This window comes from Gobio gobio, assembly GCF_949357685.1.
Source record: "Gobio gobio genome assembly, chromosome: 2".
Taxonomy (NCBI): domain Eukaryota; kingdom Metazoa; phylum Chordata; class Actinopteri; order Cypriniformes; family Gobionidae; genus Gobio; species Gobio gobio.
This window is the reverse complement of record NC_137098.1, coordinates 40,587,096-40,613,532: the sequence shown is the minus strand read 5'-3', so window position 1 is coordinate 40,613,532 and position 26,437 is coordinate 40,587,096. Positions and strand designations below refer to the sequence as shown.

General features: G+C 36.4%; 1 protein-coding gene across 1 annotated transcript; it reads right to left on the bottom strand.

The window, feature by feature from the left end:
- Positions 1 to 960: 960 nt before the first annotated feature.
- On the bottom strand, positions 961 to 26,437 carry ptprja (protein tyrosine phosphatase receptor type Ja). Its single transcript, XM_079801329.1, has 30 exons — positions 26,236 to 26,437; positions 18,561 to 18,582; positions 17,866 to 18,063; positions 17,555 to 17,638; positions 16,630 to 16,878; positions 15,770 to 16,018; positions 15,372 to 15,647; positions 14,982 to 15,242; positions 14,194 to 14,445; positions 13,749 to 14,006; positions 13,007 to 13,273; positions 12,093 to 12,359; positions 11,728 to 11,991; positions 11,349 to 11,609; positions 10,989 to 11,255; positions 9,873 to 10,124; positions 9,358 to 9,630; positions 9,132 to 9,275; positions 8,308 to 8,509; positions 7,967 to 8,079; positions 7,399 to 7,480; positions 6,742 to 6,801; positions 6,241 to 6,328; positions 5,866 to 5,956; positions 5,683 to 5,756; positions 5,481 to 5,615; positions 4,094 to 4,210; positions 2,933 to 3,093; positions 2,701 to 2,836; positions 961 to 2,348 (listed from the first exon to the last, which is right to left on the bottom strand). The coding sequence occupies exons 1-30, from the start codon at positions 26,302 to 26,304 to the stop codon at positions 2,193 to 2,195; spliced, it is 5,328 nt and encodes a 1,775-aa protein (XP_079657455.1). The 5' UTR covers positions 26,305 to 26,437; the 3' UTR covers positions 961 to 2,192.

Here is a 26,437-nt window from a genome sequence, read left to right as displayed (position 1 = left end):
TGTAGTTTTTCAGTGAAGAGTAAGACAGATATTTTACGTAAGCTATTAAAGATAGCCTATATTTAATAGGGCGATTAAATAGCTTATGCATCTTAGAATAAGAAGAAAATTGACAATTTGGTCACATTGATTGTGTATGTCCTACTACAACAAAGAACAATCGAAGTTGTTGAACAAAATGTAATCTTTTTAAACCTGAGACTCTTGAAAGTGAAGAAATAAAGGCATCAATAGGCTATAATTTAGACTATTTACATATGTAATAATATTATAACTGTAAACCATATCTCACTTTAATAACTTTTTTCTTTATTACATGTAGGCTATAGCATCACAACCAAGTTCATCATAAAAACAATAACAGGGAGCAGCTTACTCTAGTGTAAAATTATAATGCTCTTTAAGTCATATATATTAAATGTCATCTCTGAAATCAAATCTAAAAATGTTATTGAAAAGTAAAAAAAAAAAAAAATGTATGCCTTTAAATATGAGGCAAACCACTGAAGGGCTGTACCCTGTACACCAACCCAACACATGGTTGAGATGAATCTCAAAGCAGCACTTAGAGCTAATAAAACTATAACAACATGTGATCCTGAGTCCAGACATAATATATCATTAGTAACCTTAAGCAATGCAGATTGGGTGCTGTAACAGGTCCTAAAGCCTGACTGTAAAGTCTAAAATATTAAAATAATTCAAATATGAGTAAAGCTGCGAGTAGACCACTTTCTCTAAAATTAAAGACAGCGTAGAAACAGATCTATTGTTATATTATTCTGTATGATCCATTTTTTTAAACAAGTGATGAAGAATTGTAATCCACTCACTTCTATTTTTTAAGTGAAAAACAATAAAAACTCTTTCACAAGCCTCTCACAACATTTCTTGAGGGGTTTAAAACGGATTCAGTTGTCGAACATTACTTTTGGCTAATTTGCATTATCTGCATTTTTTAAAAATATTTTTATTGTTTACAACTTACATTTTACTTATATAAAACATATATAACATATATAACCCCCCCCTCACGCGCACACACACACACACACACACACACACACACACACACACACACACACACACACACACACACACATGCACACAAATCACCACAGACATGTGAAATAAAGTGCAGCTTTTTTAATCCTAATATAATACAGAGTTCATCTGTATGGTTCTTTATCAGCAGGGTATCAATAAACAATAATTTAATAAAAAAAATGGTGCTGGAAATTGCAGAATATTAATACCACACAAGCATAAAGTCCATTTAACAACTCTAAAAAAATAGTTTGAAAGTTCAGTTTGAACAAAATATATTATGTACAAATATAACAATTTAAGTGCATAAACATGGTACAGAGTCACACTGTACCTCTGTACTCTGAGTTAAAACATTTTTGTAATAAATTGTCAGTATAGGCATATACTAAACTGACCGGATTCTAAAAGGAAAACAAAAACATTTACAATCCAGGAACACAGGTCAGCATGTATATTTACTGAGAATAAGCGATTCCAGAAACAAACAAATGAGATTGCTACCTTTCTTTGCTAACTTATTGTCCTTATAGTCTATTTAATGTTGACTTCTGGCCTGTGAAATCCAGAAATCATAGTACATTTTTAAGCCACAGACCAAAAAACTGCATCCTGGCACCACAGCTCACATATAACCTACAGCATCCCTCAGTGGATGAAGTCACAGCACATTGTCAACTATTTACCAGCCTACTGGCTAATACCAATATAAGTTGCTATATTAAATCACAGAAGAGGGGGTTTGAAAACCCCTCTTGTCTTCACTACTGCTGCAGTGAAGTAGCAATGCAGTGTTACTGTCTAATGAAGTCTTATGTGATGTGTTCACATGTACATTCTATATGTCTATTCATGTTCATCTTCATTTCACCTGTAGCCTAATGAAATGCCATTTTTATAATGCCATATTACAGAATGGAAACATTATCAACTTTATTCTATGAAAACCTTTACAAAACATCCCTGCAGCTACATTCCTGTATTTGATAAAAACATAAAAAAAACTATTTATATATACCTTTATAAACAAACTTCTTAATAAATATATAGTTTTCCTCTTTAAATAAAACTCCATTTAAAAATGAAACGAAATAAAATAAAATGTTTCATTTACACCCGTGCAGCGAACTGTTGAAGGTAGACGGTCAGGCCTTATGGTAACCATTTTTGGGTTTTTTCAAGGGCTCAAAGTTCTCATAAATAGAGAGTGCAGCTGTGTTCTGGTAGATTAAATCTACATTGTTTCCAGTCCGAGACTTGATGATGTCCATGGCGCACTGGTGAAGAAACACATATTGATCCTGCAAAAGTAGAGAATGTAAAGGCCTGCACTGTTAGAGAATAAGATCACAATTGTGGCTTACAAAACAGTTATTTTTTTAAAAGATATATCCACCTTATTTTTCTACACGAAGGTAAGCTATTTTCTGTGTAATAATAAATTAAAATGATAACAAGTAACAGTTTGCAATATCAAGCAGCATGACGAACAGTTTACAGCGTACAGCTAAAATAACTTGAAGCGGATGAGACCGGAAGTCTCAACACATTCAAGTTAAAATGGCCGCACCCACACTCTTACGTTAAGAATAAGGTGAATACATACAAAAAGCGCAGAGAGAGAGAGATGAAAAAATGTATTAACGAATGTACCTCTGTTTGCACCATGAGTGGTCTGTGCATGCGTAAATCGTGGATGATCCCATATACATCCACTACACCATCCCGCTCGATCTGAAAGATTAAACGATCAATGGCGATGAAGGTTCCCGTCCGGCCCACACCAGCACTGTATTAGGTAAACAAAAATGACACTTTTATAATAATAAAACAGTGTTGAGTAGACTTTTTTGTGTATTCAAGAGTTCAGGAACTGTTCAAGTACCTGCAGTGCACAAGTGTGGGTGAATGTCTTGAGTACTGGTCCATGTGTTCTCGGACCAGGTGTCTGAAGTTGATGAGAAGCTCAGTGGTCTCAGGTACTCCATGGTCTGGCCATGCGGTGAAATGGAAGTGACGAACTGATCGAGCCTCTGCTGTTTTCCCCTGTCATGACAGGAATCATTTATCCCAAAACATTTACTGTACATGAGGCATAATGTTACAATTAAGACATAACACTAAGGCCACATCCACACGAAGCCAGAGCTTTTCCCATCCAATCTTTTTTTTCCCTCGTTCAAAAAAAAATTCCGGAGGTCGGGAGGAGGAGGGAAGGTCTTTTTAATTAAAGAAAATAAGTAATTAAGAGGATTAAAAGGGGTTTAAGGGAATAAAGAAATAAGAATGGTAAAATAAGTTCCTGGTCTAATTTTAGCCTATATATTTGTGAAGTAATCCATTTAAACCCTTTGCAAATAATATTTTATTTAAAAATTAGCTCATATTCACTCTTGTTTGTATGTCTAATATGTCCAAAAAATTGCAAAATTACGTTAAAAAAAAGTTTAGTAGTTTGCATCACTATATGTTACTGTGAGTCATTAAACATATATACGTATATCTTCTCACGCACGCACACTTTCACTGTAAAAACTAAAAGCCTCGCGTTGGAATTCACACTTTTCTTCAGTGAACATTAAGCCCCGCCTTCTTTTAATCTGATTGGCCATTGGCGCGCTCAGGCAGACCAGCCTAAACAAACAGACAATTTGGCCATTTCTAATTATTGGGGGGGTTGGGGGGCACGTGCCTATGGTGGTTACGGCCCTGGACTAAACGCTGATACACAAATTTTTTTTTACGTATACAGCTAATATACAGGGATATACGTCCCTGTGTGTACGGGGCCTAAGATAATTGTGACTTCCTAGGAGTTTGTGATGTACTTTGTTTGATTTATAAATGTATTAAAATGTATGATATTTTTTCATCATAAATAATATGTATATAAATTAAATGCATAAGTACAAAAAGTATAGGTACAAATGCAGTATAAAAAATAAATAAAACACAGACCGATGTGTTACACACAAAACATTTTTTTAAATGGGTCATTTAGTTTTACAGTAGCCTGGGTCTATCTGTAATATTAATATAGACTTACATTTTTCACTTCAAAGTCACGTAAAGTCCAGTCCTCCAATGTGATCTCAGAAGTAGTCGTCACAGTCAGATTGTTGAAATGTTTTATATTTGCTGGCCAGTATTCCTCACATTTTACCTGAGAGGGACAGAACATTTATTTAAGCACAATAAGTTCAATTAGAAAACAATCTGAAAGAGGATAGGAATTAGGGGTGTAGCGGTTCTCTTAAAAAAAAAATCTAACCATACCGTTCTCCACCTTCGATTCAACTTAAATCTGACGACGCATGTATAATATGGTTTGTTAAAAATAACAACATGTAAAACATACAGACAGACAGAGTTCGGCTAATGTATATGTTTCTGACGATGGATACGTATTCTAGCTTCCCAGTACATTACAACAACAGCGATGATCAAAAAAACATGGACAAAACTGTCACTCTTTGTAAACTTTGTTCAATGCGAGTGCCGTGTGCTTGAATATGACCAGTCATTTATGCTGTCATCACCTGGGTTTTGATATCGCGTGAGCACAGGTGAGACCTGAACAACACACATTGATATCTGTTTAAACGAAACTCATTTAAGCCTTGCCAATTGAAACATTCAAAAGCCAGAAGACACGAATGAGAACTTGCGCACGCTGTGAGAAGATATGTGTGTGCACTCATCCGAAGCGTGCAAACCCACAGACTCTTTCAAATCTTGCATTTAAACAGACAATCTCACACAAAAATGATGCCAACATGCCTATCTTGGTGAGTATCCTAGCAGATATAGTTGGTTACGTCTTAAATTAATGTAAACAGTCGAGAAAGACAACGCATTTGTATCAGTATTTTGGATCCGTGCAAAAAGAGACAGCAGCCTAATATTCCTGATGTCTATGTTTTTAATGTTAATCAAACAAAAAAAGACAAGGAAATCACTCACTGTTCTTGATTTAATAGCTTTTGTAACTTCAATAAGGATTCATCTTTAATTTATACAGTAATATAGGCAATGTTATTTTACATTTGATTACTTTATTCAATTTCTGTACTTCAAAACTAATGTTAGACCTACCTGAAAAAAACTGTTCATTGCATTTGTATCTTTGCTCTAAATTATTTGTTCTTATTTTCTTTATTTTTATTTGACATGTCCTTTTTCCCCTGAACATAGCACATACCGAACCGTACCAAAATTGTGACCCTAAAACCGTGATTAGTAATCTGAACCGTTAGACCCCTAATATGAATGTTGAATATGTAGTTGTCAAGCAACTTTTAGGCTGTTAAAGATAAGATGATGCCGATAAAAACATGTATCCTAATCTGACAATAAAATTGACTGAAACATGAGAAATGATGGCTCTGGCAGGTGAAATCACAGATAAAGTGAAGAATTAATGTATACTGTACCCGTCCCTGTTCGTTGCATTTGGTGAGCATGACAATAGTGCGCACATTTTTCTCCCAGATCAGTCTCCAGAAATCATTGACAGTGCAGGGCAGTGGCCCTTGGGCTGCGATAAACTCCTTCTTTGACATGTAACCCTGGAAATATCACACAGTTAGAGGGACAATTGGGTAAAGAGCTAATGTTTTTTGTAGTTTTTCCTACCGGCATGTAGCTGGCATTGATGTAATCATCAAATGGGCTGCCGAGCACAGAGAGCTTGACACGAGATGAATCATCTATTGGGAAGACATTAACCATTATAAATATGCCCAGAACAGACTTGATATGGAAGGAACTTGGTGTTGTGTAACTTCATGAAGGTAAACGGAGTTGAGAGGTTCTTACATGGCAGCACATTGTTATAACGATTCTTGGCTTTGTTTTCAGGGGCCAGAGCAACAGTCTTCGGCTGATTTATCCCAACCGGCCTTAGATCCTACAACCACACACATACATTTATGTTATATATTAATCAAACATTTATTTTCTGTATCACTTGATTTTATTACATTTACATGAATCTTTAAACATGAACAATGAAGCATTCGTTTCTGAATGAAGAGGAACACAACATGGTCAAAGCAAACCAATCAGACATTGCTACTACAGTTTTTGGACCAAAAATAATGGTGGTATGGAAATCTAATTGCAATACCAATAATTATTTATTATTAATGTTGATCAGTAGTAAATCTACAAAGAAACCAAAGATAGAATCACCTCAAATTCTTGAGCAAATCCACAGAAGGAATCAGCCCGTTGCCTCTTGTAGTAAGCCTCGTAATCCTCCACCTTTATTGGATCACTCCTGTGACACCATTAAATAACATGTGATAAAACAGGATTGAAACTGTACAAGAACCACAGAACACTGTATTTTAACAGCATAATTCAGTATATTATGATATGCAAATACAAAAATATATGGAAATACATTTTACAGAAACAAAAAACATATTTTCAAGTTCAATCAACATTGCTATAATGAGACAATATTTCACATTCTTTCCCACTTCAAAAATTACAGACATGTAGGAAGAATATTTAGTCAAATCATGAATATTTGCACAAAAAAGAGAGTAAACATATGCATGATTACTTACACTTTGTTTCTGTAAGAAAACAAAACAACAATTATTAAAAGGTTACAATTTTATGGATTGATATTTCTTATTTTTTCTATTGTTTTTTTTTCCAGTGTGTATTATGTTTCGACGAGACCAGTATACTGACCTAAGAGAGTGGATAGGAACACTAATAGAATCATCTTTTCTTTGCTTCCTGTAATATTGAGAGCATAAATGCATAAATTATCTAGTTCCCACTGTCTATTAATACATAAAAACAGACTCGAGGAACACTCCGAGGAATGTAGCAGCACATATCTTTACACACCAAAGTTTCCAGTTTATCCAGACTGTGGGGACACATGCAAATGTAATCTTAAAGGGATAGTTCACCCAAAAATGAAAATTCTGTCATCATTTACTCAACCTCAAGTTGTTCCAAACCTGTATTAATTTTTTTCTGAAGAATAAATTAATGCTGAACACAGAAGATATTTTGAAAAATCTGGGTAACCAAACAGTTCATGGATTACATTGACTTCCATGGTATGAAGATACAATTACTATGAAAGTCAATGGGGCTCATGAACTGTTTGGTTACAAAAATGTAAAAAATTCAGCAGAAGAAGAAAATTAATACAGGTTTGGAACAACTTGAGGGTGAGTAAATAATGACAAAATGTTATTTTTTGGGGGGTGAACTATCCCTTTAAATCCTCTAAATCTATCATCTGTAACACAAACTCTAAATCAAACCATTAAAACACTCCAAACATCAAGAATCATGCATGAGATCTATAAAATGTCTTACCGTCTACACACCACAACCCCGATGATTATTACAACAAGAACACAAGCAACACCGATTCCTGCAGCTGCTCCTCCAATTACCGCTGAAAGATGGAGAAAGACTAAACAATTCAGTCGAGTCAACAAAAATAAAACTGTATGGAATTGTTGGTCAAATTTGATATAATTTATATATGCACGTCAAAGTTTTTCACATGAGGCTTTAGAGTTGCAGATGGAAAGATTTGTATGACTATCTAAAATATTACTGAGTGATGTATACATAAGCCAAGCCCACTCATTAGAGGTTTAGATTAGGGTAAGTAACAAATCATTCAGGTGCAAATTCATTGGCACAGTTCTTGTTAAAACGTTAATTTAAAAACACAAAACTATATTGGAAAAAAATAAGTTTTATTTTTAATAATTGTAAATTTCATCTTAATATTTGCTCTGAAAGAAAATGTGTTTGTCATATACACACACATCAATACATTTCATGTGAGATTAGCAGGGATGTGTTACTGTTAAAATACAGGTGCAATGTAGTAAGTGCTTTAAATATTGAGAGAAAGTCTCCGAGTCATTACCTGGGTTCTCTGGCAGAGTGATGAGATAAAACTCAGATATGGAGTAGTATGACTTAGACACATCCACTAAATAGTTTTTCATCTCCAGATGTGTGAAAGTGATGACAGCAAACCTGCAAGAAAGCCAAACACATGACAACATAATGCAGGAGACATAACAATAATGTTGTGATTCAACACAGCAGTCCAGAAGATGGAACCGGCATTAGGAAGCATTAGGAACAAAAAGCAATAGTTCAGCTTAGATTAGTGATGGAAATAACCATAACACTGTTATAATGGGCTTTAATATAACACTGAAGTTAATGCAAAGTATGGGAAGTCGAAGTGTATTGATTTACTTGTAACTGCCTTTGGCATTTAGTTCTCCATTTTTGTAACTATTCCACATAGTTTCATCTCCAATGATGATTGTTTGGTCCTGCACACTTCTAGACCCTGTTGATTTGACAACGGCCAGGAATGTGTTGCACCGTTTTGCTTTCCAGTCCTCATAGGTGTTCAACGGGCATTGATCCAACTTGTTAGCTTTGACCCAGCAGTCTGCAGGAGGCAAAACTCATATTTAGCACAGCAAAGACACAAAGAGTACAATCCAGCTCTTCTTTTTTTATAATATACACTATATTTTATATTACATAATATAATATTTAAAATTATATCATACATCCAAAATTCATTCTGATAAAATTATATGCACAAGTCTTATTTTAAAGAAATGTATACTTTTATTCAATAAGGATGCATTCAATTTATCAAAAAGTGACAATAAATACATTTGTGTTATAAAAGATCCATTTCAAATAAATGCTGTTCTTTTGAGCTTTCTATTCATCAAAAAAATCCTGATTTACACAAAAATATTATTACGGTAAGCAGCAACTATTTTCAACATTAATAATAATAATAAGAAATGTTTCTTGAGCAGAAAATCAGCATATTAGAATGATTTCTGAAGGATCATGTGACACTGAAGACTGGAGTGATGATGCTGAAAATTCAGCTTTGACATCAGAGATAAATTACATTTTAAAATGTATTAAAATAGAAAACAATTATTTTAAATTATAATAATAATAATAACAGATACAAACGATAAGCTATCAACGAATTTTAAAGAATTACAAAAGATGACACATAAAAGTCTCATGTTTATTAGACATACCATCTGTGCCAGAGGAGACAAGCACGCCATAATAGGTCACAAAACCATTTGCGTCATTAAAGATGTCTTGATGAAGAACCAAAGTAAACTTGTTGTACTGTAGCTCAGATACCTTCACTGCTGTCAGGTTAGGTACAACAGGTCCTATAAACACAGAAAAACAAGAAATATGTGACATATACTCACATATAAAAACAAACTGCTTAACAGATAGAACTCTCCATACTTGTGAAGCCGGTCATACAGGAGATCTTCTTCACTGTGCTTTTGTTCCCACAGCCGAGCGTCCAGAGCATGGCAGTGTACAGATTGTTGTACTTGAGTCCAGTGAAGTTGTAGTTTAGATTGGTGGTTCCATTGTTCACCAACTCGTTAGATGAGTTAACCAGCTTGATTTCAAAGCCCAGGTATCCACCAGGAGGAGGGCTCCATGAGAGGGTGAGCATTGGTACGGTTAAATTAGGACCCGTACAGGTCACACTGTCCACTGGTGCTGCATCTGTACATAGCAAAACACACCAAAATACAATCCTTTTTTGAATTAAGACATTCAGAACAATGTCTAATGAACTTCACCAGACTAAAGAGTTTACAATTATTTAAAATAAGGACATGTTTGAGCAAGCTAGAAAACTACACATACAGCACAAGAGAACTGAATGCTGCAAATATCATACAGTCTATGTTCTTTAGAACTGTATATATACAGAATATAACCGTTTATAGTGTGTTTGTACTGACCTGTGCATGCTTGCAGCCACACAGCTTCTCCCTCTGTGTTGTCAGAAGTGCTGCTTTGCACACTAATGTTATAGCGTGTTGAAGGCATCCGATTGTCTATAGTCATGCTGTTTGTACTGGTTTTGCTGCTCTCTACCTTTTTACTGTACACACTCACTACATAATTCGGGACATCTTCCACTCCTTCCCAAATAACATAGATGACATTTTTCGTTGTGGAATGAACTCGTAGGTTTTGGACAGGATTAGGCTCTGAAAACAGATGCAGAGGGTAGGATGAGGACTTTAGAGGAGATCTCAATGCACATATTCATGGCAGTTTTATGTAAATGGTAACTCTGTCTTAATGGCACAGTTCACCCAAAATTTGTATTATGTCAGTATTTACTCACCCTCAAATTGTTTCAAGCCTGCCTTTCTTATGTGGAACATAGAAGGTGACTTTTTTAAAATATATTTTAATATGTAATTTATTGCTGTGACGGCCAGTCTTCAGTGTGACATGATCTCAAACTGTTATTACTAATTATTATTTTTTACAAATGTTGAAAACAGTTGTGCTGCTTTTCAAAAGAACATCATTTATTTGAAATTGGAATCTTTAAGTCTTCAAATCTTGAAGTTCTTTAATGTCACTGGTAACACTTTACAATAAGGTTTCATTAGTTAACATTAGTTAACTACATTAGTTAACATGAACTAATAAGCAATTATAAAGCATTTATTTATCTGTGTTAATGTTAATTTCAACATTTACTGATGCATTATTAAAATCTTGTTAACATTAGTTAATGCACTGTGAACTAACATGAACAAGCCATGAACAGCTGTATTTGTATTAACTAAAATTAACAAAGATTAACTAATGCTGAACAGAGGTGTTGTTCATGGTTAGTTCATGTTAACTTTGCATTAACTAATGTTAACTAATACAACCTTATTTTAAAGTGTTACCATGTCACTTTTGATCATTTATGTGTCTAATGTGAATGTTGTTGAATTATTATTATTATTTAAAAAAATTTAAACGTATTGATCCCAAAATGTTGTGTATATCTTGGAATGCTATTTAAATGTAATACGATACATTTCCATACCACTAAGTGCTGAACTTACTGGTGGTTACATGGTATCTGACAGATTCACTCTGGAAACCCATTGGCCCTACAGTAGCCACAGAAACATTATAGGATGTTCCAGATCGCAAGCCGTCCAAAAGGAAAGTGTTATTAGGAGTGAGATATTGGCTGGTGTTATAGCTGGACCAGTAGGTCAGGCTGTAGTTAAAGCTGCCAGCTGTCATGTCCTGAGCTTCCGCCCATTGAAACAACACTGAATGATTGGTCTTTAACAAAAGCTTAATCTCTCCCGGTCTGTTTGGATCTGCAACATACACAATCATAAGCTATAAACACTTCAGTTCAATATGGGGCATGCTTATTTGTAAAAATCTACAGTTTGGGGTTGAAAACTCACAAGTTGCCATGTTTCCTGGGCTTGATGTTTCCCGGAAAGCTTCATTTACCACTGTGAGTGTGACTATGAAGACAGTTCCTGCTTTTAGTTGAGTGAAGGTGTGATTTTGTTCAGTGCTTTTGAGAACTGTAGAGCTGCTCCATCCTTCACTGCTGATGTTCAGAATGTACTGGTCCAGCCCACCAACAGGATGATCCCATGTCACTAAGACTGAGTGATTAGAGCCTTGATTATCTAGTTTGGGAACCACTGTAGAGGGCTCTGTGGAGAGAAAGAGACAGAATGAGGAAGTAAAGTGTCCCTTCAAGAGCAATAATTACCCAGATTGTCAAAGGGAGTATTAATGTTTGATTCTCCTTGTTGGAGTGGGAGTACATACTTGTGATGGCAGAGACGTTCACTGGTTGTCCCAGAACGCCGCAGGCCAGACTATATAGACTGAACTGATACAGGGTGCCAGGCTGCAAGTCTTGTACTGTGATGTTTTCAGAGGAAGTAGACAAGTTCCTACTGTTTTCTGTGCAGTTGGACACCAATACTTGGTAGGAAAAACCATTGCGGTACTCCTGAGGACGGGACCAGTTGAGCCTCACGGTAGAAACATTCAGTACCTCGTACATCACATTGGAAACCGGAAACGGCTCTAGAAATCAAACATACAACTGACTGTAGCACAGATGTGATAGCATGATATGTGGCAAGAATGTACATAGTACTGTGTTGTCGTGCAGTGTAGTTACTTACTACTGCAGGCTGTTATAAACTGGGGATCAGACTTGGTGCCGTCTGCCGTCTGTGTGATAATGCTGATGTTGTATAAACTAGCCGACTGCAGTGACAGTAGCTGCGCTGTGGTGTTACTCACAGTCTTCTGGTAAAATGTGCCACTGGGGTGTGTGAAGGTGAGCAGGTAGGAGTAACCTGATTGCTGATCATCATGCTGCTGCCAGCTCAGTGTTATACTGGTCTCAGTATATCCATTTACTCTCACATCACTTACGGCAGTAGGATCTGAAAATCATTGACAAAAAAAAAAAAAAAAAAAAAAAAAAAAACACATTTATCCTTCTGCAATGTTCGGCTCAAAAATGGGCCGTATAGGGCCATGGGTCCTCTTCTGTAAATGACTCCATTAACCATCAATGAAGCATACACCTACCACATTTTGGTGTTCCTTAAAGGGATGGTTCACTCAAAAATGAAAATTGTCATCATTTAGTCACCCTCATGTCGTTCCAAACTCTCAAACAACTTCAATTCTTTTTTGGAACACAAATGGAGATATTTTAATTATTCTCTCATCATGTTTGTCGGACCATTATAAGTCAACACAACCAACATTTTAAAACTTCAAAAAGTTCATAAAAACATGAGAGAATATTAAAATATCTTCATTTGAGTTTCAAAGATGATTAAATGATGACTGAATTTTCATTTTTGGGAGTACTAGCCATTTAAGATGTTAAACTTTATCATTTTTTTTTTCAATTAATGTTAATAAATATAAGTATGCACCACCAAGTCCAGGTGCACAGACCAGACAAAAACTGAACTCTGAAAATGTCTTAATTTATTCAGGGCAATACTTTAAATGTTTCAGCTGAGGTCTTCTTTCAAAGAAACATTGTAAAAAAAAAATACAAATGCGCATTGCTTACTTGTATATGCAGTGAGATTCTGAGGAGAACTCAAATATCCCAGTGCACCAACAGTCTTTACAACGATGCTGTACTGGACACCTGCACGGAGTCCTGGCAGAGAGGTGTAGTTTTGGCTGCAGTTCATTGAGTTTGTAATGAGTGTGCTGTTGCTGTACTGCAAGAGGAAGTAGTGTGACACTGAGCTCATGTAGAGCGGTTTAGCCCAGCTGATGTTCAGAGAGTTTGTGCTCCGCTCAGTCCTGAACTCACCAGGAGGAGTAGGCACTGGAATGACAACAATATAGTCACAGATGTGATATACACACAGGCCTAGAGCACCACCTACAGGTTATCATTTCACATTTTCCTGTCCACATCTGTTATAAAAGTTATGAAACCAAAGTTAATGGTTTTATATATAGTTGCAATGATTGTAGCAAAATTATCTAATGATGACTACCATATCCCCAAAAATCAAAAGCTGCTGTAAATGTAAACTTTAAAACTATTAATAAATGCATACAGCACTGTGAAAAAAGAATTAGGAAACTTGTGCAATTTATCTAAAAACTGCACAGTGTGAACTGTGTACCCTTCCTTGAAAAAGACATACTCAAGTACTACTTGTAACGGGCCTGGTTAGAACAGACTAGTACGCTCTTTGTTTCTGAAAGCAAATGTCTAACTTCCTTTTCACACAAAGTGCATGCAAATGGAAATACAATAGTGTGCAGTATGTGTTTTATGTGAGGGGTCTTACAGGTGGCATTTAACAAACTATCGCTGTCCTGATTTATGGGTCCACTGATGCTTGTCACAATGACCAAGTACTGAGTTCCAGGCAGCAGGTCTGAGAACATCACGGTAGTCTCATTCGTTTTGTTCTCAGTCTTTAAAACGGTTCCGTTCAGCAGGATTTTGACGTTGTAGAGACTCACAATACCAGCCGGCGGTCTCCACTCCACTCTCATACTTCGAGTGGTGCTTACCGCAGAAATATTGGACGCTTTTCCAAGCTCTAATAACACAGAATAAGAGAGGATAACAGCTTACTAATCAACATCACAGTTGTATAGACAGTGTCCTGTAAAGATGTGAGGTATAAATACATTTTACATACATCTAGTTGCTTTACTAGGTGCAAAACTGCCTTGTGGTGTGTAGTATAAAAGAGACGTGTTTGAGTAATGTGTGAATTGAAATACCTGTAAATGCAGAGATGGATACAGGTTCAGAGATCATGCTGTTTACTACAGTTCGCACAGTAAAGGTGTAGTTGGTCCCGGGGATCAGGTCAGAGACATTTGTGGTCTCACTGTTAATCTGTATCCATCGTTCCCCATTTACACTCACATTATACAGATATAAAGATTTGTTGTTACTCTGATGAGACCAGGACAGGCGCATCACAGTGGTGCCGACAGGAGAGGCAGTTAAATTAGTCACTGGCAGTGGCTCTAAAAGAGAATGCACACTATTATATTCTGCACTAGACATATTAATGTGTTCGAATTTCCGTAAGCAAAGGCTAAAGGCCTTAGAAGCCATATTGAATTTAACGTGAATGAAAACAAGGCTCTGAGGGATATACTTACAGCCTTTACAATGATGTGCACTAAATAAAGGTCCTAAATTACATGGAACTGTTACAACTCAAGTTTCAGGGAGCTTTTGTCTACTGAAAGTCTTTTGAAATGGTATTTTTTTTGTCAGTTGAACAACTGGCATGTTGTTAAACAACAGTACAATCCTTTGAACACACTGAACTTCTATCCCTCAAAGCCTCATTTTCATTCCTGTCAAAAATCAAATATGGCGCTACCTTGACTTGAGTCTATTAGGTAGGTACGTGTCAATGCTAACATCAACGCATAATGCAAAATGCCCATTACTTGGCTGAAAACCTCATTAGGACAGACAACATTATTACACAAGTAAGTAAGTATTTAACACATCTACAGTTTAGAGAGTGATGTGTAGTATTTAGACTCACTGGTATTACACTGTATGATCTGTGAGGGTCCAGCTATGTTGGCAGCTATTATGAGTGTTCTGATGCTGCAACTATACTGAGTCCCAGGCTGCAACTGAGTAATCTGATAATTGTTGGATGTGGTATTGAAAGTCTGATCAGGTGAAGTGATGCCAACACTGAAGGAGAACAGGTTTAAGTTCCCATTAGGGGGAACCCACGTCAGATTGACTGAATTGGTGCTGACAGCAGAAACAGTCAGATTTTGCACTGTATTAGGAACTGTGGAAACATAAAAAAAGTTTATACAACCATACACTCAGCAAAATATACTGAGAACTTAATTGTGGGGTTAATTTTTAAGTTTACACTATCAACAGCTTAGGTTAAATGCAGTGTGCTGTACAGTACCTGTATATGCAATTAGATTTACATTTGAGCTCCTGAGATCTTTTACTCCTATGGTGACCATGGTGATGTCATACTGACTGCCTGATAATAAATTTGTGAGCGTTGTGTTTAAAGAGGTGGTTTGATTCAAAGTCCGGTTGGCCCCTGGCTGATTGGATCTATACGACACTTCATAGGACACAGTGAATCCATCCATTGATAAGGGTTTTGACCACAGCAAAGAAATGGATGCATTAGTCTGACCGCTCACGCCGAGAGCTTCAGGGGGGTTAGGCTCTGAGGGGAAATATCACACACACAAACACTATGAATGGTCATGAAGATGTAATAAATGTATTAAGGTTTTGTTTGGTGTTTTTGTGACAAGAAGGAGAGTGTTTGAAGCTTTTCTGACTCACTAGTGGCAATCTGCACTATGTTAGAGATGTTCTTCAGGATTCCACTGATGGAGGTGACAGTAAGGTTGTAAAAACGTCCTGCCGTGAGGTTAGCTATTACTGAAAAGTTGGTGGTGATGCCGGTCTTTGGCTCAGCATTGGACACGTTCACCTCATATGAGTCCACATGACCGAGAGGAGCTACCCAGGCCACGGTCAAACTGCTGTTACTGAAGTTAAGCACAGTGATATTCTCCACTTGTGCTGGACCTGAACACGGGTAAACAGACCTTCATTAACATACATAGACTACCGTTCTAAGGTTTGGGGTCAGTAGTAAGTTTAAGAAATGTATATATTTATTCAGGAACAAAGCATTAAATTGATCAAAAGTGTCAGTAAAGAGATTTATAATGTTACAAAAGATATCTTTTTCAAATAAATGCTGATCTTTTGAACTTTCTATTCATCAAAGAATCCTGAAAAAAACATGTCACGGTTTTGCACAAAAATATTAAGCAGCACAACCGTTTTCAACATTGATAGTAATAAAAAAATATTTCTTGACCACCAAACCAGCATATTTTAGAACCATGTGACACTGGTGACTAAGTAATGGCTGTATATTCAAATAGAAAACAGGTATTTCAAATCGTAATAATATTTCACAATATTTACTGTATTTTTGATCAAATGAATGCAGCCTGGAAGGACATAAAAGACTTCTTTCAAAAACATTACAACAAGTTTACCGACCCCAAACTTTTAAACAGTACATTTCACAGCCATTAGCATACACACACAAACCTTGGATCGATTTACTCCACATTACAATAGAGACACCTTTAAACACCCTGTTCTCTTCTGCCTACAGTACTTACTTGTGTTTTGGGATATCTCGGCAGAACGACCCTCAGTGCTGTTATCAGTGGCCACCGAGGTGACTCTGAAGGTGTATTTGGTGCCGGGTGCAAGATGTGAGATTTGCATGGAGGTTTGGTTAGTAGTGAGCAGGTTTACATCCCAAGCTACTCTATAATACGGGCTAATGCCATTTAGAAGTATCCAGCTCAGGTTCATTGAGCTCACAGTGATGGAGCACACAGACAGGTTACTAACAAGCTCAGGGCCTGGCAGTGCAAGAGAGCGGACATGGACATGTGTGAGTGCAAGAAAGTCAACAAGTCATTTCCCAAAGTTAAAATTCTGTCATTATTTACTCTCATGATAAAACAGATGTTTGGCAGGCCATTCATCCTGCTTTTCGTCATACAATGAAAGTGGATGTGACCAAAGGCTGTCAAGCTTTAAAAAGGAAAAGCTCTCAAATTTAATTTGTGCATTTAATTCCATGCATGTCACATGCAAGAACCAATACATTTGGCATCAGTTATGTCATAACTGTCTTCATGCACAATATTTGTATGCATATGCACAAATAAGATGTGAGAGCTGCAACAAAGGGGAAAAGTCCAGATTTCTAACGTTTTCGTTGAGTCCTCACACAAAGCCATCATAAACTTGAAATATAGAGCCCTGAGTAATATGGTGCTATTATGTCCTTTCTAGAACTTGACAGACTGCTCAAATGAGTCATACGAAGGAAAGTCATATGAGTTTGGAACAACGTGAAGATGAGTACATGATGACAGAATTTCTTTTTATCATTCATGTTTAACTCATATTAAGCAAAGCTGCTACTGTTAGCGTTATATAATTCAGCTGTCTAAAATGTTATTTTCATTTTATGTTATTGATACATTTGTGTTTTTTTATTGATTGTGATTGGTTGGGACTGTAACTTACGCAGAGTAAAAGACTGATTGGTCAATAACTGGCCTGTCCAGTTCAGATACACTGAGGAGGAGTTGAGCTGCGTGATTATGGCGTCTGTTATGCAAGTAGAGAAATATTGAGAGTGTGAGTGAATGAAAGAATGAGAAAAGTGCATGAAAGAGTGATATGGTGAATGTGAACGAGAGTGAAAAAGGCAGAAATATAATTTTTCTTAATAATGCTCCTTTCTGAACAACAGTGACCTCATTGCTCAAAACCACTCAAACCACTGAAAACATCTACGCCTGATCAATTGATATCTAGAAGTACTAATGACTTACTGGTGGAGAAGCTTCCACAGCATACATCTGAACAGTTGATTCTGAATATATATGTGTTTCCAGGCTGCAGTCCAGTCACTATGATGCTAGTCTGAGTGTTTGTAATGGTTGTGTTCTGCACACTGCACAAAGAGCCATCTCCTACAAACACAGTAATGTCTGAAGTTGTGGAGTTTATCTTATATTGGCACGGTGAACCTAAATAAAGACACAAAACCAGTGTACAGTTGGTAAATGCCCCACATTATTTGATGTTGCAAAACAGATTCAGTGGTTTAAGCTTAAAACTATTGGTAAACATTATTTATCCAGGCTGTAAAATTATAGCAAAATACCTCCTTATTAGAAAGGAAATTTACACAACATAGCAGTTTGGAAACAGTAACACACACAGAGTTGAGAAGAGATGTATATCTTGTTAAGAGTATTAATAGGCATTGGTATAAGCAGGACATCCCCTATACAGTATAGAAGGATGAGGATCTATTTTTAAAATACTGGAATAAATGGAATGAGTATTGTAATGTAAAAAACAATCGATGACTGCATGTGAAACTATACTTGCCACAAAATATACATAATTTTTTCCCCATTATTTTTCCTTTGATGTAGTAAAACTTTTTCTTGAAAAATCATCAATAAAAAAAAAATGTAAAAGAAAAAAGAAAAGGACTTTAGGAGATGATTATACTTACAGTCAGAGTAAACATGAGGGATCTGGGGAAGAAAACAACATTGTAACTTGCCATTACTTTTCTGTTTTGCTTGCTTAAAGTTTCAAACTACAAAAAGCACAACTTTACTGAATAAGTTCAATAAAGAATCTATTTCAGATACAGATCTATTACATGTACCACAGTGATATCAGGTGGAAAAACAAACAAGGAAGTATGCAAAAATTAATAAAAGTTGAAGTTAACTACGCAGTAGAAAGTCTATTAATACACATCCTGAGCCAATGCCCGAGAACTTGGAAACACACGTATAAGCTATATATTTATACATTACTAGGCAAAGATTAACACAATTGGCTGATTTTGTTTCTCATGACCTAAACAACCTTATGAACTCAAGGTTTATACTGATACGTTTCAAATTAATTTTGTAAAAACACATTTGGCCCACAAATTTCTTTATGAAACTAAAATATTACTTTTCTTAGGGACAAATTGGGCTACTTGAAAAAAGGCTAAAAGACTTTGATGAACACTTTGGTCACTACATGTTTCCCATACATTTATTTCTTATTTTACACAGTGTTGATGGCTTTGGTATTACATTAAAATGTAGAGAATATTAATAATAACGAATGAGCAGGTGTATTCTATTCACAATCTTGACTGGTAGAGTATATACAGTGGGGAGAATGAGTATTTGATACACTGCCGATTTTGCAGGTTTTCCCACTTACAAAGCATGTAGAAGTCTGTAATTTTTTATCATAGGTACTCTTCAACTGTTAGTGACGGAATATAAAACTAAAATCCAGAAAAACCACACTGTATGATTTTTAAGTAATTAATTTGCATTTTATTGCATGACATAAGTATTTGATACATCAGAAAAGCAGAACTTCATATTTGGTACAGAAACCTTTGTTTGCAGTTATAGAGATCATACGTTTCCTGTAGTTCTTGACCAGGTTTGCACACACTGCAGCAGGGATTTTGGCCCATTCCTCCATACAGACGTTCTCCAGATCCTTCAGGTTTCGGGGCTGTCGCTGGGCAATATGGACTTTCAGCTCCCTCCAAAGATTTTCTATTGGTTTCAGGTCTGGAGACTGGCTAGGCCACTCCAGATGCTTCTTACGGAGCCACTCCTTAGTTGCCCTGGCTGTGTGTTTCGGGTCGTTGTCATGCTGGAAGACCCAGCCACGACCCATCTTCAATGCTCTTACTTAGGGAAGGAGGTTGTTGGCCAAGATCTCGCGATACATGGCCCCATCCATCCTCCCCTCAATACGGTGCAGTCGTCCTGTCCCCTTTGCAGAAAAGCATCCCCAAAGAATGATGTTTCCAGCTCCAGGCTTCACGGTTGGGATGGTGTTCTTGGGGTTGTACTCCAAACACGGCGAGTGGAGTTTAGACCAAAAGCTCTATTTTTGTCTCATCAGACCACATGACCTTCTCCCATTCCTCCTCTGGATCATCCAGATGGTCATTGGCAAACTTCAGACAGGCCTGGACATGCGCTGGCTTGAGCAGGGGGACCTTGCACTAGCTGCAGGATTTTAATCCATGACGGCGTAGTGTGTTACTAATGGTTTTCTTTGAGACTGTGGTCCCAGCTCTCTTCAGGTCATTGACCAGGTCCTGCCGTGTAGTTCTGGGTTGATCCCTCACCTTCCTCATGATCATTGATGCCCCACGAGGTGAGATCTTGGATGGTGCCCCAGACCGAGGGAGATTGACCGTCATCTTGAACTTCTTCCATTTTCTAATAATTGCACCAACAGTTGTTGCCTTCTCACCAATCTGCTTGCCTATTGTCCTGTAGCCCATCCCAGCCTTGTGCAGATCTACAATTTTATCCATGATGTCCTTACACAGCTCTCTGGTCTTGGCCATTGTGGAGAGGTTGGAGTCTGTTTGATTGAGTGTGTGGACAGGTGTCTTTTATACAGGTAACAAGTTCAAACAGGTGCAGTTACTACAGGTAATGAGTGGAAAACAGGAGGGCTTCTTAAAGAAAAACTAACAGGTCTGTGAAAGCCTGATCACTTACCGGTTGGTAGGTGATCAAATACTTATGTCATGCAATAAAATGCAAATTAATTATTTAAAAATCATACAATGAGATTTTCTGGGTTTTTGTTTTAGAGTCCGTCACAGTTGAAGAGTACCTATGATAACAATAACAGACCTCTACATGCTTTGTAAGAAGGAAAACCTGCAAAATCGGCAGTGTATCAAATACTTGTTCTCCCCACTGTAGATGCAGAAGCAGATCATGCCAGGCACTTACATTTCTTTATTCTGCCTCTTTCCCCTTCTCAGTTCTTCTGAGCAATATTTTCATTGGTCCGTTATGAAATTGACACCCACTGCCTGGCTATGATTGGTTTGCTTATCGGGGACATCTTTTTTGTCAGATTTGTAAAGGAAATATGATCTCTTTTTCTGCCCGGCCACAACTTCCATATTGGTAACAATAATACTTTTTTACTCCTTTAACTATCTGTGGTTAGATTTATTCCATCCACTAACAAAAATCTGAAACAATAAGTATGAATAGAAACAACAGATAAAACACAGATTGCATCTATATGCACCTTTTTAAAACTTTGGACAGCCTATTTTTTTTTATCAAAATGCACTCATTTGTTTGCTGACAAACTTTTTAACCATCATGGATAACACACGACAGACCTCATCTGAGTTCACACTTGACTTAAAAAAAGAGCATATCCAGATCTAGTCACATGAAGTATTAATTAATTCATTCCAATCGACACATTGACAATAAAGCATTACCAAATTCAAACAAGGTTCCCTGGAGTGAACAGAGTGAGAGCACAAAGGATAAACCTGACTTGACTCGCACCACTGGAAACTTCCAGTCTAGACACTGTCACTTCAATAATAACAGAAATTTCAACCACATACTCATCATATATTTGAATGCGAGTTATGCAATGCATTATTTAAATGTTGGGGTGTGAATGTTAATGCAGCACCTACAGATTTCTCCTCTATTAAAAATTTTTTTTTTTAAATGTGTATCTTAAAGTCAGGTAACATTAAAAAGACATTATTACGAGTACATAGGCCTAAACTGCAAATTATCAAACCCAGCTTTGTTATACGAAAAGGAACAAAGATTATATTGTTGAACATGATCAATTGAAATGACAACTGAAATGGGACACCTTGCACTGGACTTTACGGACACGCACAAATGAAGTGCCAATTGGGACAGGGCATATATAGTCTGACTAGTAACTGAATGGTATGCCTATTTTTGGTAAACTAAGCTTTTTCTATACACTGCTGAAAGGGTCAGGTTTCTGACGCCTTTTGTCAGATATAATTTACATGCTGTATTATTGCTTTCGTGTCAACACCATCTACAAGGAATTGGAAATGGCCTTTGAGTTCCATTTGGAAATCTTAGTCGCACACTCGTTTTCTATGGACTCTTCTTCTTATCTGCAGCCCTACAGATCGGCTTTTCCACAGCCCGCAGGAAAGAGGCCTTACCCAGAATGCCACTTCAATTCTCCTAATTCTAGCATATAATGCACTTGTCCAGATATTAAAATATAGAAGCAAACTAGAAAAATATATAATTATACTAACAAATATACACAGAACAAAAACATACACAGTCTTATATATGCCATATATATATATACCAAAGCACTAAAAATATATTTTTTGACATTGTCAAATGCACTTTGTGTGTCTTTAAGCTTGTAATGTGCACAACTGTACCAACTGTAGCCGGATTATACATGCTGGACAACCAAATCACATTATGTAGCCCCATTAGTCCTGTTTCAGTCAGACTAAACATGATATGTTTTTAAAAAAAAAAATATTATTACTTTAGTCCAACTTTTAAAGTGCATGTAAACAGTAGTTAAGGTAAATTTTGATTGGGTCAAATTAGATTTAATTGTCCTAAATTATACACAGATGCAAGGGTATTTTCAAAAGTGCGAACAAAGTAAATGCTGCATGGGGAAGTTAAGTACCGAAAGCAGGCTCAAGGGTTCAACAAGCTTCAGCAAATTTCCTTAAGTCAAACTGAAGTTGTTCTCTGAGAATGTCTAATATGTGTTCGGCATCACTTTTAAAAAGGAAAGCCTCAAACTTCCTCATTTTAAAAAGTTTCTGCGCTACCCTGTTGTGTTAGATGATTGTCCCCATCTAAAGAAGGTCAGATATCTCAAAACACTTCACAGAGAGCTCATCATCATATCTCTCTGTAGAAACACTGTAGGGGTGTTATTAGAGTAGTTTTTAAAAAGAGGGTAGCATTACTGTAATACAGGAAAGAGGTCACATGGGTGTGTACAAAGAACATTGTTGTTTACTGTATGAAATGTTTGTGCTTATGTTCCACACCACATTTGCATCATTATAGATTGTAAAGATTTACAATTTTAGGCTACAAAGTACATGCAAATACATAGTGGCAGACGCCATATTTGCATATTAATGTTACTTCTCCATTTGGTCAACGGATAGATAAACCTACAATCTTTCCCAAGCCATGATGAAAGACTACCTCACATACCACTCATCGGAGTGGGTGTTTTAAATTTCGCTGTGTGTGTTTGTGTTTGTGTGTGTGTGAGAGAGAGAGAGAGAGAGAGAGAGAGAGAGAGAGAGAGAGAGAGAGAGAGAGAGAGAGAGAGAGAGAGAGAGAGAGAAGCATACGGTTGATATTTTGTTAATGAATAAAAACCTTTTACAATAGATTTAGTAAAACATAAATGAAGGGGAAGGCATGTCACGTAGGACATTCAGAGAGAGGACAGGAAATGAGAGTAAGATATAGACAGACAGAAAACTACATGAATGACAGTCTACAATTTAACTGCCTAAGATTCTTTACAGTCGAAATACATGTAATATTAGTCTAATGACCAGTAATTGTATACAATAAAAGTAACATAGAATACTGATATTATTGTTGTAAATGAATTATACATTGCCTTGTCTAATGGCTTTAATTGCACATTAGCATAAATGTTACATTATTGTTGTAGAATTGTATGACGTCTGACATTTCAAGTTTGTAGGCATTTCAACTAGCCATGACATACAATAAACCATTGAATACTGTAAATGAATGGACCAGAATTTACATTGAACACAGAACTGTGTGAGAGTGTGTGCTTATAATCTATTCCACCCCGGGATAGGCCAGAATCCTTTTACAAGAGGGCATTATTAACTGGATGCAAGCATTTTTGCGAATAAACAGAGCCTAGCTTTATCTCACAGACGACTTAATTTCCAAACGTGGGGAAATGCAATGAATTTCCAAATTTTAGAAAGTACATTTTCAAGCAAATTGCACAATTGTGGCCAGCGCTTCTGTTTTATTTACTTTTTCCTTCAATCACGGAGCATCAGTGTTAGGCAAAGCAACTCAAAAATGTAACTAGTTAAGCTATTAAAAAATGTACCAAAAAATGTAAACTTACAAGCTACATAAAAGTAGTTATAGTAATAAGAAATGCAATATAAAGTATTGAAGGCCTGTTATAGCAAAACTGTAATTTGGTCTAATACATGTTGTTTATTTAAAACAACAGTAAAATTATATTGCAGATGACTGAAACAGAATTTTGCTCTATAAACAATATTAGTACATAATTAAAAAAAAAAATTACATTCATAATACATTTGATTAAACTGTAAACATATTGTTGTTCCAAATTTGTGTAACTGTGGCATTCACATGACACTGTAGAACTTAAAATTTCACAAAAAGATCTGTCGTGATGCCATAGTCAAGCGATGGTATCAGATGGAAATACCATACTTTGATATCTACAACGGCACAGAATGATTTCCATATTTATGTAATGACCATAAAATAACAAGGTATGTTTCGGTACTTTTAATGTTTTGATACTTTCAGACAAAAAAAAAAAAAAAAAAAACACAACCTGATGGGCTGAAATATTGTCATGGACTAGGAATTTTAAAGTAAAGTAAAGTAAAGTAAAATATCTTGTTATTCATAAAAACAGTGACTGAAATAAAAGAAAAATCATAATTGTGTGGAAAAACCAAATATATTTTTCAGTGTCATTTTTTAATCACTAATAATTTGTTATAATGCACACCAACTTATGTAAGAACATTTAATTTAATTAAAGAATAACTGAATATAGCAAACTATCCTTGCCTTCACCCTTATGCTAGAAGAGGCTCTAGTATAGACGATAGATAGATGAATACAGTAACTTATAAGTCTACTTGTATATCTTTAATCCATGGACTGTATGTAACTTAAGGTATGTTCAATGTGCACGTTAATTATTCACCCAAACAGCCAAAATGGCCTAGGGCATGAAAAAAAAAAAAATACTCCTGCTGTAAAAGAATTCTGCTTCAAATAGCAACACCACCCATAATAACGTTATCACAATAGATGGCTGCAGTGATTAAGAATTAAGAGGGGGGATTGGTGGGGGTAAGAGGTGGGGATCTACACCGTTTTCTTTTCCCTGTTCCGCAGCTCAACGTCACAGTTTCCCCTTTTCTTTTCTACTGCCCACAGCGGTTTATTCTTCCTAAATGGGCTGGGCATTATTTTCATGAGACATTCATGCAAAACACTGTACTTTCCTGATGGTGTTAATTGCTGCACATCAAGGATTAAAGGCACTTGGCACACACATTTGCACAAGAGGAGAGAACAGAGATTTCCTCTATATCAGGCCGGGGAATCATCTTTTGGTTTCTTGTGAATCAGTGCAGGCCATTCCTTAAAATCACAGGCCTTATCTACGTTTGGACCAAACTGTCCATGACGTCTCCACCCAAGTTACACCAGCAGCTAAAAAGATTATTGGTATCATTTTAACAAGGCACTGCTTCGGGTTTCAGAAGTAGCAGGTATAAATCACACCATCACGTCTACACACCGAGAAATAGGGGTCAGAATCATGTATCTAGGTTGAATATTAAGAGAAACAATTTAATCCATAAAGCACTGTCAAGAGAAAAACTATCCCAGAAATGACTGCTGTCAGCTTGCCAGTCTCTATCTGTCACACCAACGCATACTGAGATGAGATGAACCTAAGAATTTGCATAGATAATTGTTGCACTTCTGGTTAAACAGAACATCATGGAACATCTTCATACATATTTAAAATCACGATTAAGCATTAAAGAACTGCTAAAGCATGTCATCTTAGAAAGGTCATTTTCATTTAACAGATTGATAGAAATATCAGCTTACTGTTCACTACTGTTCAGTGTGTGGTCAAAGGTTTTGGGGAAGAGTTTGTAAGTAGGAACAGAAGTCATTGACCATGAACCACTTTTGAATCAGCTAAAAACATAATCTGTCAATTTGCATAAATGTGTCTTGATTTCAACTGAATATAGCATTTTTTTGTTTTTGTTTGTTTGTTATCTCACGAAACGCAAACGTCAGATAGCTTCATAATATTTCAAAATACAACAGAATGTAAATCGAAGTTTCAAAACAACGTTAAACAGTTAAAAAACAAATCTTGAGAGAACTTCAGAAACTGACGAAGTTCACTCACACAGGATATCATAGCCAAGCATGATTAACTTTAATAGGGAAACGAAACCAGTAGATTACTCTAAAAAGTATCCGCTTTGAAAAAGAAGACGAACTCGGATAGAAAAAATCAACACAAACACTTACCGAGACGAGCACAGCAAACAAGACAGTTGCACGGAAGACACTGGCCTGAAGTAAATAATGCTGACCCATAATGGCAAAAAAAAAAAGATTTATGTCATTTCATAATTTGGTTAATTTCTCAGTCTTTGTAATCTAAAAACTGTTTCTATCTATTGTGTACGCTGCTGAGGCGCGATGCTGCTCATTCCTGCTTCAGGTGCTC

What these genes read in the sequence shown, in the direction of transcription:
- ptprja (XM_079801329.1), bottom strand. Translation starts at nt 26,304, where the DNA reads ATGGGTCAGCATTATTTACTTCAGGCCAGTGTCTTCCGTGCAACTGTC. An exon ending in CATAGTGCAGATTGCCACTA is followed by an intron (nt 15,648 to 15,769) that starts GTGAGTCAGAAA and finishes ATTTCCCCTCAG; the next exon opens with AGCCTAACCCCCCTGAAGCT. An exon ending in GTGGCTGCAAGCATGCACAG is followed by an intron (nt 9,631 to 9,872) that starts GTCAGTACAAAC and finishes TGCTATGTACAG; the next exon opens with ATGCAGCACCAGTGGACAGT.